General features: G+C 42.1%; 1 protein-coding gene across 1 annotated transcript in view; it reads left to right on the forward strand.

The window, feature by feature from the left end:
* The window catches only part of LOC105230717 (uncharacterized), a 196429-nt gene that overhangs the window by 166594 nt on the left and 14245 nt on the right, over positions 1 to 15590 (forward strand). Inside the window, 1 exon segment of the mRNA XM_049453375.1 lies at positions 773 to 1105. Within this exon segment, the coding sequence (XP_049309332.1) occupies positions 773 to 1105 (333 nt within the window).

Genomic DNA, 15590 nt, shown 5'->3' on the forward strand with positions numbered 1-15590 from the left:
CTTTTTCAAAGAAATTGATGCTCACAAGAGTCAAGCTATCTCGATAGTATGACAGGTCACAAAACATCCGTTATTCATAACTCTTCTTCTTAAAAATTAAATACCAATCAGTTTCACAAACCTTAAATCACTTTTGTGAAGATTATTGTTTGACATCTTTGCTTGTTATAATCTTAGAAGGTTTTAGAGATCACGAAGTAACTATTATTAGAGTCTTTTGAGAATTCATAGAAATGCGATATGCGGTAATGAAATCATTCATAATATAACTTATCAATACTCTTTTTGCTATCTTTAAGCTAAGTATGAATATCTAGAAAATTTACAGCAAATCATTCCTCAGTCCGCATTCAATTACCCAAAACTTCATGTGTTTGACAAATTTGTTAAGAAAGAGCAAAATTAGTATTTATAATTTTATTCGATCGTGAGTCAAATTCTTCATAAACCCCTCATGCAATTTTTATTTTTATATCACAAACGACGTCTTATTTGGGCAAAACTGACACTGAACTGAAAAACTCATCAAAAATCCTACAAATATCTACTGGACTAACGCTAATTGGCAATCGACAAAATGCGGAACCACTGCCATCATAAAATTTTAAACCTAACTTACGAATTGGCCACGCCCATCCCACTTCGTGCCGAAACTTTACGAACCAATATTTTGCAAAATTTCCAAACATTTCTCGAACAGAGTTCACAGATATTGATCAAATCTATCGCGTACTCAAACAAACCGGCGAACTTAAGTCCGCGAATATTGCAGCGTCCACGACGGGAACCGGCGTAGTAGCCGCCAGCGCCGACAAATCCGTCCAAGGCAGCAGCAAAACGGATGGACCCGACATACAGATCGTCAATGTGCCTGACTATCCGGAACGTACCGGCATCATCGGCGGTCCGGGCAGCAGCAGCAGTACGGGCGGCCTCTCCGCGATAGCAGCCACGGCCGTGGCGGCAGCGCAGCGCGCAGGACGGGGCGTGCGACCGCCGCCGGTGCCCGTGCCGATACTTGGTGTGCAGTTGCAGCAGCAGGAGCTGGCGCAGCAACGCAGCGGTGGATTGCCGGTGCCGCAGCAAGACGTCTCGAGCAGTTCAGGTCCGCCATGTTTAATTCCTTCCATGATTGCTCTATTTCAGTTCACCTACCTCCTCTCACCACAAATTTTTTACTTTGAAGACATCTTTTGTCACTTTCACCAAACGTTCGATGCAGATTTACACATTCCATCACTTTTGTTCAGCGATAAATCACACGTTTTAGAAAAAATATACTTTCCTCCTACTTACTTATTTCCGAAGCATCTGAAGAATGCGTTGAGATTTCCTTAATCTCGAGTTAGCCCCTCCATGCACCACCCTGTGTCACGTGTGAATAATTTTTCGTTTCATTTATGCCATTGTGCCATTTTCTTTCTCTTTTTCTCCAATTAGAGGCTTGTAAAATATTAGTTTACTCTCTTTTAACTGTGTCTTCCGCTTGTCTCTTTCTTTTTCTCTCTCTCTCTCTCTCTGTCTCCTAGTTTGCTCGTTTGTATTTGTATAAAGTTATCAGTTTCCTCATTATATTTGTATACACTGCCGCTTTCCAAAGTCCCGCAAATCCTATTTTATCCAGTGTTACTTTTCATTTTTTAATGTAGCTCTTATTTTGAGGATGCTCGTTACGTTTGTAGCGGTTTTGTTTACATTCTATTTGTAGCGATTTTCACACAATTTATTTTCCCCTTCAAAACAGAATTGACTTACTTTGTAAGCTTTTTGCAACCGCAGAGTACAATCTGTATTTTTGAAATGCGTTCATAGAACCCGTCGACACAGCCTACGCAAGCTGTAAAGGTCTAGTGGCTTTCCAGTCTACAAACTTCCCACAAACTGCTTGCACACAATGCCACTCGTCATAACTCCTGCCACTAAACATGCCGCAGCCACCATTCACAGCTCACTTCTTCACTTCTCAAAAACTACACAAAATAATACTAAAATCCAATACAGCCACTATCCAATACTCAAACCTAAATATCACCAGCAACAACAATCCGAGTTCCACACCTTGAAGCATACTCACAAAGCCTTCGGTTTCCATAGGATTTCTGTTCTCTGTTTGGTTTCCATTCTGATTTTGGTTTATTTTTCCACTTGACTCATGCTTCCATTTTCGTAATACAATATTAATCAGCTAAAGTAGCCAATACTCGAACCGCTTTTATTGCTTGATGCTTAGTACTTCATACATACATATATGTATATATCATAGTAGCTGCGGTTTGGTGCGAAAGCAATATTTTCTATTTATGCACTTTCTTGCGAATGACTTTGCGCTTTGCCGCCGCTTTGTTAGCAAAAATTATAAATATTTAAAGGATCAGTATTTATCTGTGTTGACTTTATTACATGCATATATACGAATATGAAATATAGACCAAACGTGTGATTGCGATTCTGCTTTTAAATATAATGTCTGAAATAATATTATTTATTACAATAATCAAGTAGAAGATATCGCTTAGTTTCGTGATTGCTTAGCTTACATACATACATTAACCTAAGAATTACATAATTATATAATATTTGAATGCTATAGCGAATAGATCATGGACTTTTTGGTAAATGCGTCCGTAGTGCAGTTGTTAGAAACCCTCAAAATGATTTCGAGAAAACTTTTCTAGAAGCCTTATTACTTAATTTCAATGATTTTATTTAATTTTTGGCGTTGATTTTACAATCGGGATAGAGTTTTATGAGTTTGCACTATGAAAATGCTTAAAGCTGAACTGCAAGTGTCCCCAAACAGAAAAGTAGGTCTTTCTTTAAGCTAATCTGTTGTAATTAGTCTTTAATTTTGCTTTTGTGGCAGCAGCTGCAGTTGTTTCGACATTTTTGTGAAGAGAATCGTTCTAAGAAATCTTAGAAATCAACTTTTTATAAGGAATATATAATACGCGTATATATATAAATAGCATCGTGCTTAGACGTGTGCGTTAATGCGTTCGAACATAGTCCACAAATACAATTGGCTCACCACCACCGCAGTGAATGACTCCTTGGCGCTGCAAAATGAGCATTGCATGCTTTCAGGCGCGCTAACGTGGTAAAATTAAACAAAACAGAAAGCAGCCCTGCTGATTAACCAACGGCCACGAAGTAATTAGAGCGTTTAACGCATATGTGTTAAAAGCAGAAAAGAAATCCTTTAATTGGCTTCGCCAGTTTCATTGCAGCATGAAGAAGAAGAAAAAGAATTGAGACGCGCGGCAGCTGCATAAATTCAAAAATGGAGTGGAACGAAGAAAACACTCAATTTACGGTTCACTATTTCAATGCAATTTGCTAAGGGGCTTCTGAACAAGCAACTAGGAGACGCCGCCATTCATCTGCCATGCACTAAAGGGGCATATCGCCAATAAGCGCCTGCATTAACCGGCGCTACACTGCGTGCGTATGCTTTTTTCGGAGAGTTTTGTGGTCCTGCTTGGCTTAGCGGTTGCGTTGAATGGCGAATGACTGTGAAAGCTGTTGCAAATTAAACGACTTTGAAGACGCACGTGGCCGGCGCTTGCGGTGGCTGGTGAAATATTGGGATCCACAAAGTTGCACACGTTGACGTTGCATATGCGCTTTTTGTGGGGACCCAAGCGAAATAAGTCCAAATGTTGCCGCCAGTGTTTATTTGCGCAAATTGCTTGCCAGCAAACACACACACTTCATATGCGCGCAAGACCTTAAGCAAAGGCTGTGGTACGCTTCGCATGCGGATATGAGAATGCATATGCGCCCTCTCTGCAGAGACTACAAAGCTCCTCCAAGCGATTCCGCAGACTGCTTTGCACCTTATTTGCATCACGGGGCACGTATGTGGAAGGTGGTCCATAAAACATCCGCTAACTGCCGGCATTTAAAGCGAAAAAATATTGCGTTGACAGCGCCGCCAAGCCTCGCGTGCATTTTTATTACCTTCGTCTATTGAGGAACGTAGTTTGAACTGCAGCGCAGCATACACACATAAATATTTCATGCCACGTAACGCCTACGTTCGCGGACAGACCGCATGAAAGACGACGTGGCCAATGCCTCGCGGGCGCTTTCTGGCCGCATGTATGGTACCGTTGCTAGGGCGCTGACGTGAGCACCCCACTGACGGACAAGCCGCAAAGAAATGTAACGATCAATAGGCCACGTTGTCGCCGCAAGTCGAGCGACGGTGCAGAAATTGAACGTCGGCTGCTTGCCACAGGAGGATATTGTATTTTTCGAGCTCTTTTCACCCGCTTCTTAGAAAGGCCTTCTTTGGCGGCGTAGACTTGCAAGACTGCGATAATATTTTGGCCATCAATCCTTGCGTTCACATACCTGTATTCATGCTCCGAAGCATGACTCGTCGCCAATCTGTAGTGAACAGCAGCAATTTGTCTGCATTTCTCTTCCACGAGTGCATTTGCTTTTCAGGCCAAGTGAGTTGAACATTGAACACACATCTTCGAATTAAAACCGTAGCGCAAATTTAGTTTTGACTAAATATCGAAAAATGAAGTAGAAGTACAGCATTCAGGGCCTCGGCTGAAACTTGCCTTATTACCTGTACAACAACAACAATTGTACCTAATTAGTGTAACTCAAGCACGGAGTACCTTCAGCTGAGCACTCCCTCCGTGGCTGGAAATAAATTATGGCCCATAAAAAGGAAATTGCATTCCTGTTCGCCGGCGGCCCGCGTTATCGGCGCGCTGCCATAGTTGTCACAGCCGTTATTAAACTTGCACCTGGCTGCCAAATAGTTAGTAAATGAGCGGCAAAAGCGATGTGAGCTGCTGATATGTCGCACATTACGAGGCTGTAACAACGGCCATGCAACAACTGTAAACTTGTGCTTTACGGCCAAGCGCGGAGCATGGCATAGCAGCGCCACAGCGTGTAACAAGGAAACTTCTCGGCCGCAACTGTAAAACTTTTGATAAGGCCGCCATTGTTAAGGTGAGCGCGATAGCTACAACGGCCCAGCAGTGCACCGCCGCCGCCGCCGCTGCCGCCGCCAGTTGGTTGCAAGTTGTAACTTGCCACATAAACAGTGGGCGTCGCGAACTACAGTAATAAAATTCTGCTGATAAAAATGCTTTGTGGCAGTAAAAGTAATTGCAACACTGTGCATTGCCAACAGCCTTGACTATGGGAGGGCGCGTGGAAGCGAAACACGCTGCGCGGAACGAGTAATAAATGCCTTCGCGCAGTAATCAAAGGCAGTTGCTCGATTTACCTCCAAGCGCAAATGCGACACAAAGGCGCCTGGGGAATAGGCGCCTGAGCATGTGTAGTGCCGAATGGGTAAATGTGAGAAAATTAATTTGTTGCACGTGGAATCTTAAGAGCGGTCTCTCAAATCTTTTCTCGGAATGAGATGTCATCAAATATCCTTTTACTGATTCAGAAATTTTTATAGTTAATAAAAATGGTGGAAGCTATCGGTGGTTGCCAATACAAATAAACGCTAATGGAACGGTAAATAAATTTATTGATATATGCCGTGACCTCATTTAATTTGTAGCGAACAGCGTGTTATGGCACATTTTCTCTTGAACCGATGTGCTAAAACTGGAGAAGATCGATAAAGTAGTCGTTGTGAGCAGACTTAAGTATACTGAATACCTTTGCCCTTCCATCAAAGGAGGTTAGGTTTAAAATGTCAGTTCGATACTTTAAGTAAACACCTAATGTGGGTATTGTGGCCGAAGTGGCATTCATAACGGACATTGTTGTGCTTAACTTGTAGCGAAAATGTCTCTCCGCTATGTTGCATACCGGTCGAAGCACGCTTCCACATTAGGCTGATGCCTACCGATATTGGTTACCGTTCAGTTCAACTTTTCCCTCCCATTGGACCAATGGAATATTTTGAACTCCACTTCACCGCACCCTTCATCGTGCACCCCGCATGTGGCATGCAACGCTGCACGTTGTAATGTCTCTTTATGCGCACTTCACTGCCATTAAGTCACAGTTGTTGCGGAGTTCGCGGTTTACTGAGCACTGGCGATTAGAGACAAGCGGACGAGAGTTGTTGCCGTCTCTGACCGTTTCCAGCACCGCGTCCGACAACGAAAATAGGACGCCAGCCAAATTTCAGTCGTCTGGCCACCGCAGCTTCACAGCTCCGACAATGTTCGCAACAATGGCAGTGGTCACAGCAATAACAACAACGACAACTTGTCTAATAACGAAAGCCATAACACTGGCTAGCGACAATGGCGTCGCGGCCGTAATTTTCCAGTCAAGTGCGTCGCTGGTACTTGGCAAGCAGCACCGCAACCACTTCACCCCGTCGTCCCGTTGTCCTTTCCCCAAACCCAGGCTCATCCATTACCTCGCTACACCTAAGGAGGTGGCACTCGCTGCTTTGTGGCTGGACATGACTTTGGCGGCGCCGCCGTCAGTTAACGTTGTTATTGTTGTTATTGCTGCTAATGGTGTTGCTAAATTTGTCGCCGCCATTGTTGTTGTTGTCAATATACTTGATGTTTCTTGGCTGTGTGCCGTCAGCGATGGCATATTTGGCCACATACATTTTATCCCTCCTCCTTCCCCGCCAACCATCCGCACACTTCTCTTGACATTAGTATCATTTTCTTTGTGGCAACGCAGAGAATTTTAGGCACTCCGTTCGTGCGATTGTTAGTGCGTTTGTGCACTTCATAATGCCACTCTCGAGTTTATGACGTGCTTGCGCCGCACTTTCGCACCACTTTAGTGCCACTTCTTTACAAAATTCATTTCCGCTCCTTATGATATACAACAACACACGTTTGCGCACACACGAAGTCCTTTCGTGTGGTTTATTTTTATGGGATAGTGTACTTAGCCACACAAAGAAAAATACATACCTATAAGAACGTTTGAAGACGGACATTAGGGCGGTCATTCTCGAGCCAAGATGGCGCTCTTTTGTGGGCGAGTCCCGCTTTGACACATAGCTGTACTCAGTTCTATCAATTTTAGTACAAAAATTTTTGTTCTTCTTATGCAAACCCACCCTTACGTACACACACACCGAAACTTAGCTGGCTTACGAAGCGCTCAGAAGTGTCTTAGCCCACCATCAAATGAGGGGACAATAAAATTTCTAATATCACAAATTCAATTCGCCATAAAGGATATGTGAGCATAAAAATTGTCAATGAATATCGGCAAATGGAAAAGTGATTTCGCTTCGCTGCGACGATAAATGGAATTGCGGAAAAGTCAATTGTGTTTACAGCGCCATTGGGAATCTAGTCTATGAGTGTTATTGCGAGAAATGAGCTGGAAGTACCAACTCACATGTGTACACTCACTCACATATATGTATATGTATGTGTGTACCTCTATGAGAGTTCGGCGAAAAAGCAAATTATGAAATTGAAATTTGAAATGTTTTCGACTTCGACGAACTTCGCTTTCTGCCCTTTCTTTAGAAGAAATTCATGCTGCAGTTCAGTTTCAAGCATTTTTCGAGGGAAATTTAATTTCGATTTTTGTACGAATCCAACAGTACTTACTATTTTAATTACGATTCCATAGCTGTGCATTAACATACTGGTTAGTCGAAAAAGTCTCTTCGTATTTCTAATCAAATTTTAACATATATTTTTTAGATTTATTTTAATAAATAAATAAATTTTTTTTTTGGCAAAATACGAAAAGACTTTTTCGACTAACCAATATTTAACAAAAATTAGGCATCTTTAGTTCCCTTTTAGCTGCATGGCTTTGTTTATTAGTTGAAAAGTTAAAAAATAGCTTAACAATTTCATGACTTCCGTTCACTGCAATTAAGTTTTTTGCGAATTCCACTATTTTTTTTTTTTAAATTTTGGTTTGTTTTTGTTTAACTGCTCTGAGAGATTACTTTTGGTGCATACACTGTGCAACAAATTCGATGCCACTGAACACTGGTTTTTGGTGCTATTAATTGAACAGGCGAATCAGTGTAGAAAGCAGCGATTTGGATTCGTATTTGACACCACAATTATATTTTTTATTTGGAAAAATGGTATGATTTTCTGAAATCACAAAAATGACCAACTACGGAATTTTGCTAATAAAAAAAATCAATAAAATGAAAAGTGTAATGATTGTTATCCGTACGCAATTATAATTCCTTAGAAAATCAATATTTGAACGTCATCAGTAAGCTCACCTTTCCAACTTTTGCACTTATCTTTAGCAAAATTAAGAAAATTTCAGAGTTTTCGCATAATTTACTAACTAATGTCACCGATTTCTGTCGCACTTTTCCTTTTCCCCATATTTTCTCTTTCTTTTGCCAAACTTGCCAAACGAATCAAACCGCCACGATCACCAACAAACCCCCATCTGACCTGCTCACTTTGACTATCGCCCGAAAATCTCTTCTAAAAAAAATTACACATTAGACTACCGCTTGTCCCTAGGCAACGCCGCCGCCATACAAATGCCACCACCCCCCTCGATGGCGAGTCTACCGACGTCGGCGTACATCAGCGGTGGCATCGGCATCAACTACTACACCGCCACGCAGCCACCGACGGCGACGCTCAAGAACAACGTGCTGGCGTACCAACAGCAGCAGCAGCAACAGCTATTACAACAACAACTACTACAACAGCAGGCACAGGCGCTGCCGCAGTCGGGCGCTGCGGCAGGTGCCGCAGTGGCAGCAACAGCAGCGGCAACGTCGCAACCACCAACGGCACAGCAACCGATCACGGCTGATTCGGGCATGCGGCGTCGGCTGTTCGCCGGCTTTCGTCCGCTTTCGGGGTTCGGACGCCTGCGTTCGCGCTCCTCACAGCATCGTTCGATATCATTGCCAGAAAGTAATTACAACAACTTCGCACCAACTGCTGCAACCACTTAAGCAACTGTCTAAGCCGTCTCACTTGCATCACTCTGTGTGTTCTGCATCTCAGTTGTTGTGCTCATATACTTGCCTACTTTTGTACTTAAGCACTTGTGTGCCTCTTTGACAGCTCGCTCGTTGGCTGTCCGACTCTTTTTCGTTTATCCTCTTTCTTTTATATTCTCTTTGTGTTGTCTTAATAGCTGTTTATCCCTCTGTCTATTATTCTTTGCAATTTTATGTGGAATGATTCTGGATCTTATGAGGAATGTGTGGATCTTGGTTCCATAGTCAAAGTATGGCAGCACTGCACTGCACTGAGGCCAGTAGACACGATTTAACTGCTTCTTATTCACTAATTTACTGTTATCTTGTTGCGTGCAATGTATCTAAGTGTGAATGGCGACGGAACAGGAAAGCGGTTCCCGAACAGTGGGAACACTTCTCGATGTTTTTATGCAAATTAATTTAACACTGTACATATGTATACACATATTCTCTGTATGAAGATATTTTTTCTTTGATTGGTATTATTATGGTTTTTCGATTCGTATGTTGTAGAATTGACGTCATTAAATTCATTGCACGTTTTAAGTTATGCGATTATGTTTAGTTTAAAGAAAAATGAGCTCGAAGTAAGAGTTTTTGTAGGATCCATTAGTTGGCAGACAACTCATCCGTGTCTTGATTGGTTATTTTCGATTTGAAAAATATTTTGCTCAAACAACTGAGTGAAGTATTTAAATTTTAAAATTAATTTAAATTTCTGTGTATGATCTTTCACGATTCTACGGCCTCCGCCATCATGTTACGATCACTTTTGGCCTACACTTCGAAGTAAAATGTTTATAGAAAAGCAACAAAACACTAGAGAAATTGTTTTGCAACGGAAACGTTTTCTAATTTAGTCAGTGAAAAGATTTGAAATTATTCGAAAATGTAAAGATTGACGCCTCGGGAGTGCGGACCAGGCTTAAAGCAGGTCAAACACAGACACCTTATGATAGTATCTCGGGTTGAACACACACACCTCACCATCGCTAGCATTTTGGAGTGGAAATCCAGTGACCATTTTCGAGCGAACGCAGAGCAGAAAATTGAAATTAATGCCAGAAGCTCACAAGCACCAGTCTGCACCACACAAACAACCACAAATGGTGGGAGCCAGAAGCAGCTCAAAAAATTATAAAATTATTTGTACAACATTTGAAAAAAATGTGCGCGATTATTCTATCAAGTACACCCTGAAACATATCTAATTTAATTATATGAAAATATGCACACACACTTGCACTTAGAAGTGGACAAGTAAATAAACGCGCTAAGCGCAGTGAAACTCGCGCAATTAAGAATTATGAAAATGCAACACACGCACACAGCGGAGCATTTTTAGAATTCACCGTTATTCGCTTTAAGTGGTTGGCAGAGCGTATGAGTGCCGTGTATGAATTAGTCACGACAAGGCTCACCGGCGGAGCTTTCTGCACCGAACGCATGCTTGTCGCACTTTCACTCACACACGCACACAAACGTGAGACCAACCGACCGCGTACAACAACTGCAATTAGTGGCAGCAAAATACCGGGCGAAATAGAATTTGCAGCGTTTTCGTATGGAATGCATCTGTGGGACGGTTGGGTAGACAGGGGGCGTAGATAGCATCAGCACTAAATGGTAAGAAAGACTCATTCTGCACTAATCTTACATCTCTTTCGGGACCACGTCGAGTAACGATCACCATACTATGCTAGACTTGCGCTCAGTACGCCTGTGTACTGTCTGTGTTTTCGACATCGTATTTCGGCCAAGAACAAAGAAATGTGCTTCCACTGCCATTACCGTAGTACGCTTATTTCGTTATCATGATCGTATTTATAGATATATTCTCAGGAGTAGCTGTGTCCGATCAAAAACTGAGTTATATAGTAGGCAGTCTCTCCGTGCTTTCTCTCCACCCAGGCTTCCGCCGTTCCAGTTAGCTTGTACGATCGTCCTTTCTGCCATGCCCCAACGCCTCTGTCACTCGCATATACTTTTATGCCTTTCTGCTTTTCGCTTTTCTGTTGTCTTTGGATTGGTCGTAAATTCTTTTGAGTTCCATTTCAGGCGGCATGGTGTCCGCTAAGACCCAAGACACTTATGCGACACCATACCTGATAATCCTGACTGCAGTTAACCTAGTCATTGATCCTGCTTTCGTGACGTATGTTTTGTCCTGCGGAGTAACTAGTACTAGACTAGTTAATTACAGACTAGTTGCCGCCAATGTCCACTCATAATGGTATTATTATTAATCAACACGGTTTACAAAGAGGCCCTCATTTAAAAACGCACACACAGCCCGTTATATCTGCAAACATATTTACAACGGTTTGGCACAGAAGTGCACTAAAACCGGATGCGGCTTTGCGGTCGCTAGACTCGTGGCCCCTCCTACAGCGAACCGAAAAGTGTTGCTTGTGTGTTACGCTCCGCTTTTCAGTTCGTGTTCGCCTACTTGCGTCCTTGGCGTATTGTAAACAAGGCTTATAAAACAACCACATCATAACTTGTGGCAATAAAAGCCCTTAAGGGGTGAGGCGCCGTTGCTTTTGTTTCGCTGCTATTGTTTTCCTCTTTTCATTGCGGAGTTCTGTTCTTTTCTGTGGAACTGCCTGAGCGTGGGCACAAATTTATGAATTAATATACTCCTTTCGAACTTCGCTGCCTTTCGCTACTTTTATGCTTTACCATGTTTTGTTGGTGTTCCCTCTGCTACGTGATTTTTTATTTTAACACACAGACGCTTTCATTACATGGACGCGTATATATTTTTATACAACTTAACAGCTATTTTTCACTGTTACTTTATATATTTGAAGGCCTGTTACAACGCGTATTTGCGCGCATTAAAGACTGAACCCAATCGGCCGTTTTTACTAACTGAATGCCCCTCTCCAATAAAAACCTTGAGTCGCAAGGACAGATCGAACAAATTTTTGAGATTGTAACATCGCTGGTCGCTCAAGTTCAAGATGTCAATACTGAAAGTAAACACTGTACTCTTTAATGTTTCAAGTAACGAGAATCTCAATTTTTAAAGCAGCCTCAATGGCCAAGGAGCGCGTTGCAATACCCCAGAGCTGTAATCTACGACAGTGATCGCTCTAATTCAAACTGCTCCGCACTGTGCTCTGTTTGGATGAAGTTCCCTGAAGTTTCGGAAGTCCAAAGGAGTATTTATGTTCCACCTTTATGTAAATAAACTCGCCGAAAAGAACACTCAACAACAACAAAACCAAGAAAGTGAGCGCTAAAAGGGCGCCACATTAACAAAAGTAAATCTGCGATGCTATAAAAGCAGCTGGAAAGCGAGGCGAAAGCGCAAAACGAAGAAGAGGCGAGCATATTTAAAACTTTATTATGGCAGCCAAAAATAAACAGTTGATAAATCGCGCGCAAGAAGCGTGTGAAGCCTGAGCCTTAGCAGAGCGTAGATGGAGCATTTGAATTATTTGCTGGCGCTTTGAGTGAGAGACTCGCTTCGTGCGTCCTTGAATGCCGCTGATTAATTTAATGTGAGTGCGCCAATTAATTTCATTTAAAGCAACGCGCCCGGCGTCTGCCTCGACTTTTATGGAAGAATGTGCGGAATTATTTCGAACGGCATTTCCACCAATTCGCAATGAGCAGCATGTGTACACAAATGAGAAATGCCAAAGGAAAATCCCTGTAAATGATAATAAATATGTGGCCGTGCGTCCTTTGTAGCCATCCAGAGTACACTCATTTCCCGTAACGCATAGTCTGTTGCAATTTTGTACACTTTTTTCTTGCGTTTTTTCAATTTTTTTCCTCATGCTCTCTGCATATTCCCGTCGTTTTTTGCTGGTCGTGTCTGTCCCAATTCCGTTGTTCCCGGCGAAGCGCTAACTCCGCCACAATCATTTCCGCTTCCGCAACTCGTTTCCTAAATACTTCCGTAATTTTGTGCACCGAAATGCATACACTCATCGTCGGCGATTGTTTTTGTTATTATTCTTTTAAGCCAGCGAAACAAAAGACGCATTTCTATGAAGTTGGCGCAAAAAATCTATAACAACTTGTGATTGTTGTGGTTGCAAGCAGTGAAGCTTAAAGCGCCTAGCTTGTTAATGGCGGTAATCACCGAGTTTTGCATATATAATTTCCACGAACAAAAGACTACTGCAAAACGCTATATTCTCTTCCTTGAATTTGTAAACCTTACTTAAATTTCGATGGCCAAATAAAGCAGGGAGAGTGAGTTTATTCCCTGCTTACACAGTTGTTTTTTTAATGGAAGAATTTTAAAAATTAATTTTTTATTAGGGAAAATGTCTGCTAGAAGACTGCAATAACGTTTAAGAGTTCGCTATAGTGATTCCTGCACAAACGCTGTCGACCACTGTGGCGTATGAGCAACCTCAAGCACGCCAACTGTTCTCTATTTTAGCGACCGCTCTCCGGTTTTACTTTCTTACTTTTAACGTTATTGTCATTATTATAACTACCGCTATTATGACTAGTATTAAGTGATATTATTATTATTACCGTTATTTGCGCGAAAGCGTAGCGACGCGCCTACTCGTAAAAGCGGCTGCCAACGGCTGAGCGCACACTTTCACACACGTGCAAATACGAATCACTACACATACATACCCACAAGTGCACATATGTGAGTGTGTGCTGCTTGTGTGCTCGTAAAAAATTTTTGGACACGCACGAATTTGGAAATTGTTTCGGTTTGCTTTTTGTGTGAGCGCTTTTCTGCCAGACTGCACATTCATGTGTTTATATTCATGTTTGTTCTTCTCCTTTTTGACGTTTTTGCTGTCATTTTTCGCCTTGGGTGCGTGTATTTATTCTCGCTCATTGATTTTATTGCCGCTCGACGAATTTCTTGTGTTTGTTGCCTTCGCCGTTGGCTTATTTTCACTGACACGCTGTCGCTTCGGGGCGTCAGTCACGCCGCCGGGCTTTCCCACCGAAGCGAAAACACACGGATATTTCGTGAACATTTTGTTGTTTTTTTATTGTTTTGTTTTCGACACTGATTCTCAGTTTTAGGCCACAAGTATATCGGGAATATTGATTTTCTCGCCACAAATAGAATGTGTCTCGAATGATTTAATATCCAATTTGTTGAATTCAGAAGATAAGGTCGTGTTCGCAAAAATTTGTGAACTTCAGTTTGGGAAGTGTGGGAGGGGGAAGTAAATTCGACTTTTGCAACAGCTTACATACATATATGGAGTCCATCGCGGTGTGTTCACAATTGAAATTCGCTTCTGAATTTGGGTTGGCGGAGTTCTGAAATTGTTGTTTCGGATCTTCACGTACATAAAGAGAGGTCACAGTAGTATTAAGAAGCTACGGCTGTCTTAAGGTTGGAATATTTAAGCAAACTGATGCTGGCTTAACCAAAACAGAAGCGCTTGAGTCCTCCACTAACAATAACTACCACAACCACGCTTTTAAGGAAGTTCCTCATCAAATCTAATAATGGATTACTAACACAAAGACATTCCTCGAGCAAAGCAATTGACTCCAGTAACCCGCAACGAAAGCTTGTCTATTCGTACTAACCCAGTGACCACTAACCCTGTATGGCATAGAGAAAGTGTTACTGATGCATTTTGCAAACATTCTCTTTAGTTGCAGGCACCAACCCAAGTCCAGCGCGCCCACTCGGCGAACCGCTTATGCTGAATAAGAAAATCCTGAAGAACAGCCAAAGTGGCAGCAGCGAGCAAGCGCCCACGGACGTCTCCTCGCTGAGTGAGCTTGCCGCCGCCAGCAGAGCCACGCCCTCGCTCAGCAGCAGAGCAGCCACGCCAGCGCCCAGTGAAAGCGGCAGAAGCGGCGGCACAACTAATGCCAAAACCAGAAAGAAACGTGTGCAACTAAAGTGAGTTCTGAGAAGCGACGCGAAAGAGCGGTATGAGTGGAAGCAGACGCAAGGCTCTCATCACTGCAGCATGTATGGCATTGTTAAGCCGACTGGATGATTTCGCTGAATTGGATTTGAAGTGAAGTGGAGTGGGCCATGCTCCCGGTCGCATCGCTTGATATTGTTTAGAACCTCTTTTTATGGCTATTTATAGTTCTCGTAATATTATCTTAATTGTACGTCTTAAAGCCCAAGTGCATCCGCCCTTCTGACCTACCCTAATGAATGTTCAATGAACCTCATTCACCAAGTTGAAATATTTAAGTAAGATTTAAACAAAATTTATAGCCTCAGTGATAGCAATAATAACTGTTAATTGTATAGGATTAAGAGAGGACTACAGCGAGGAACACTGTGTAACCAATTCCGGGTAAATTTGTTCCAATAAATATTCAATAGCTTAAGAGTGTGTGCGTTTCATAAATTTTGATCGAAAAATCGAAAGCTTACATGAGTTTTGCTTTGCGTGTCTCATTTTTCCCATTTCCACAATTCCTTATTGAAACTCCCTGAGCCCTAAGAAATATTTAGTTCCAGTAAGCCTACAGCTGTGAGCTTTTCAATTCATCTCTCCTGCAGCGCTTTTACTGTCGACTACAAGCTCCAGAAAAGCTCGCTTAGGCTATTAAAACTTAGTAAGAATCGGTATTATTTTAATTTCCAACAATATGTTACACAGTGTTCCATAAAATACTAAAATTGTTGTTGTATTGTTAAACTTAGTGAACTAAATGAAAAATGAAAAAGCTTTTAGGAAGATACGATTTCATAGTTGTACGGTTTATA

Source organism: Bactrocera dorsalis, chromosome 3, assembly GCF_023373825.1.
Source record: "Bactrocera dorsalis isolate Fly_Bdor chromosome 3, ASM2337382v1, whole genome shotgun sequence".
In the NCBI taxonomy this organism is placed as follows: Eukaryota; Metazoa; Arthropoda; class Insecta; order Diptera; family Tephritidae; genus Bactrocera; species Bactrocera dorsalis.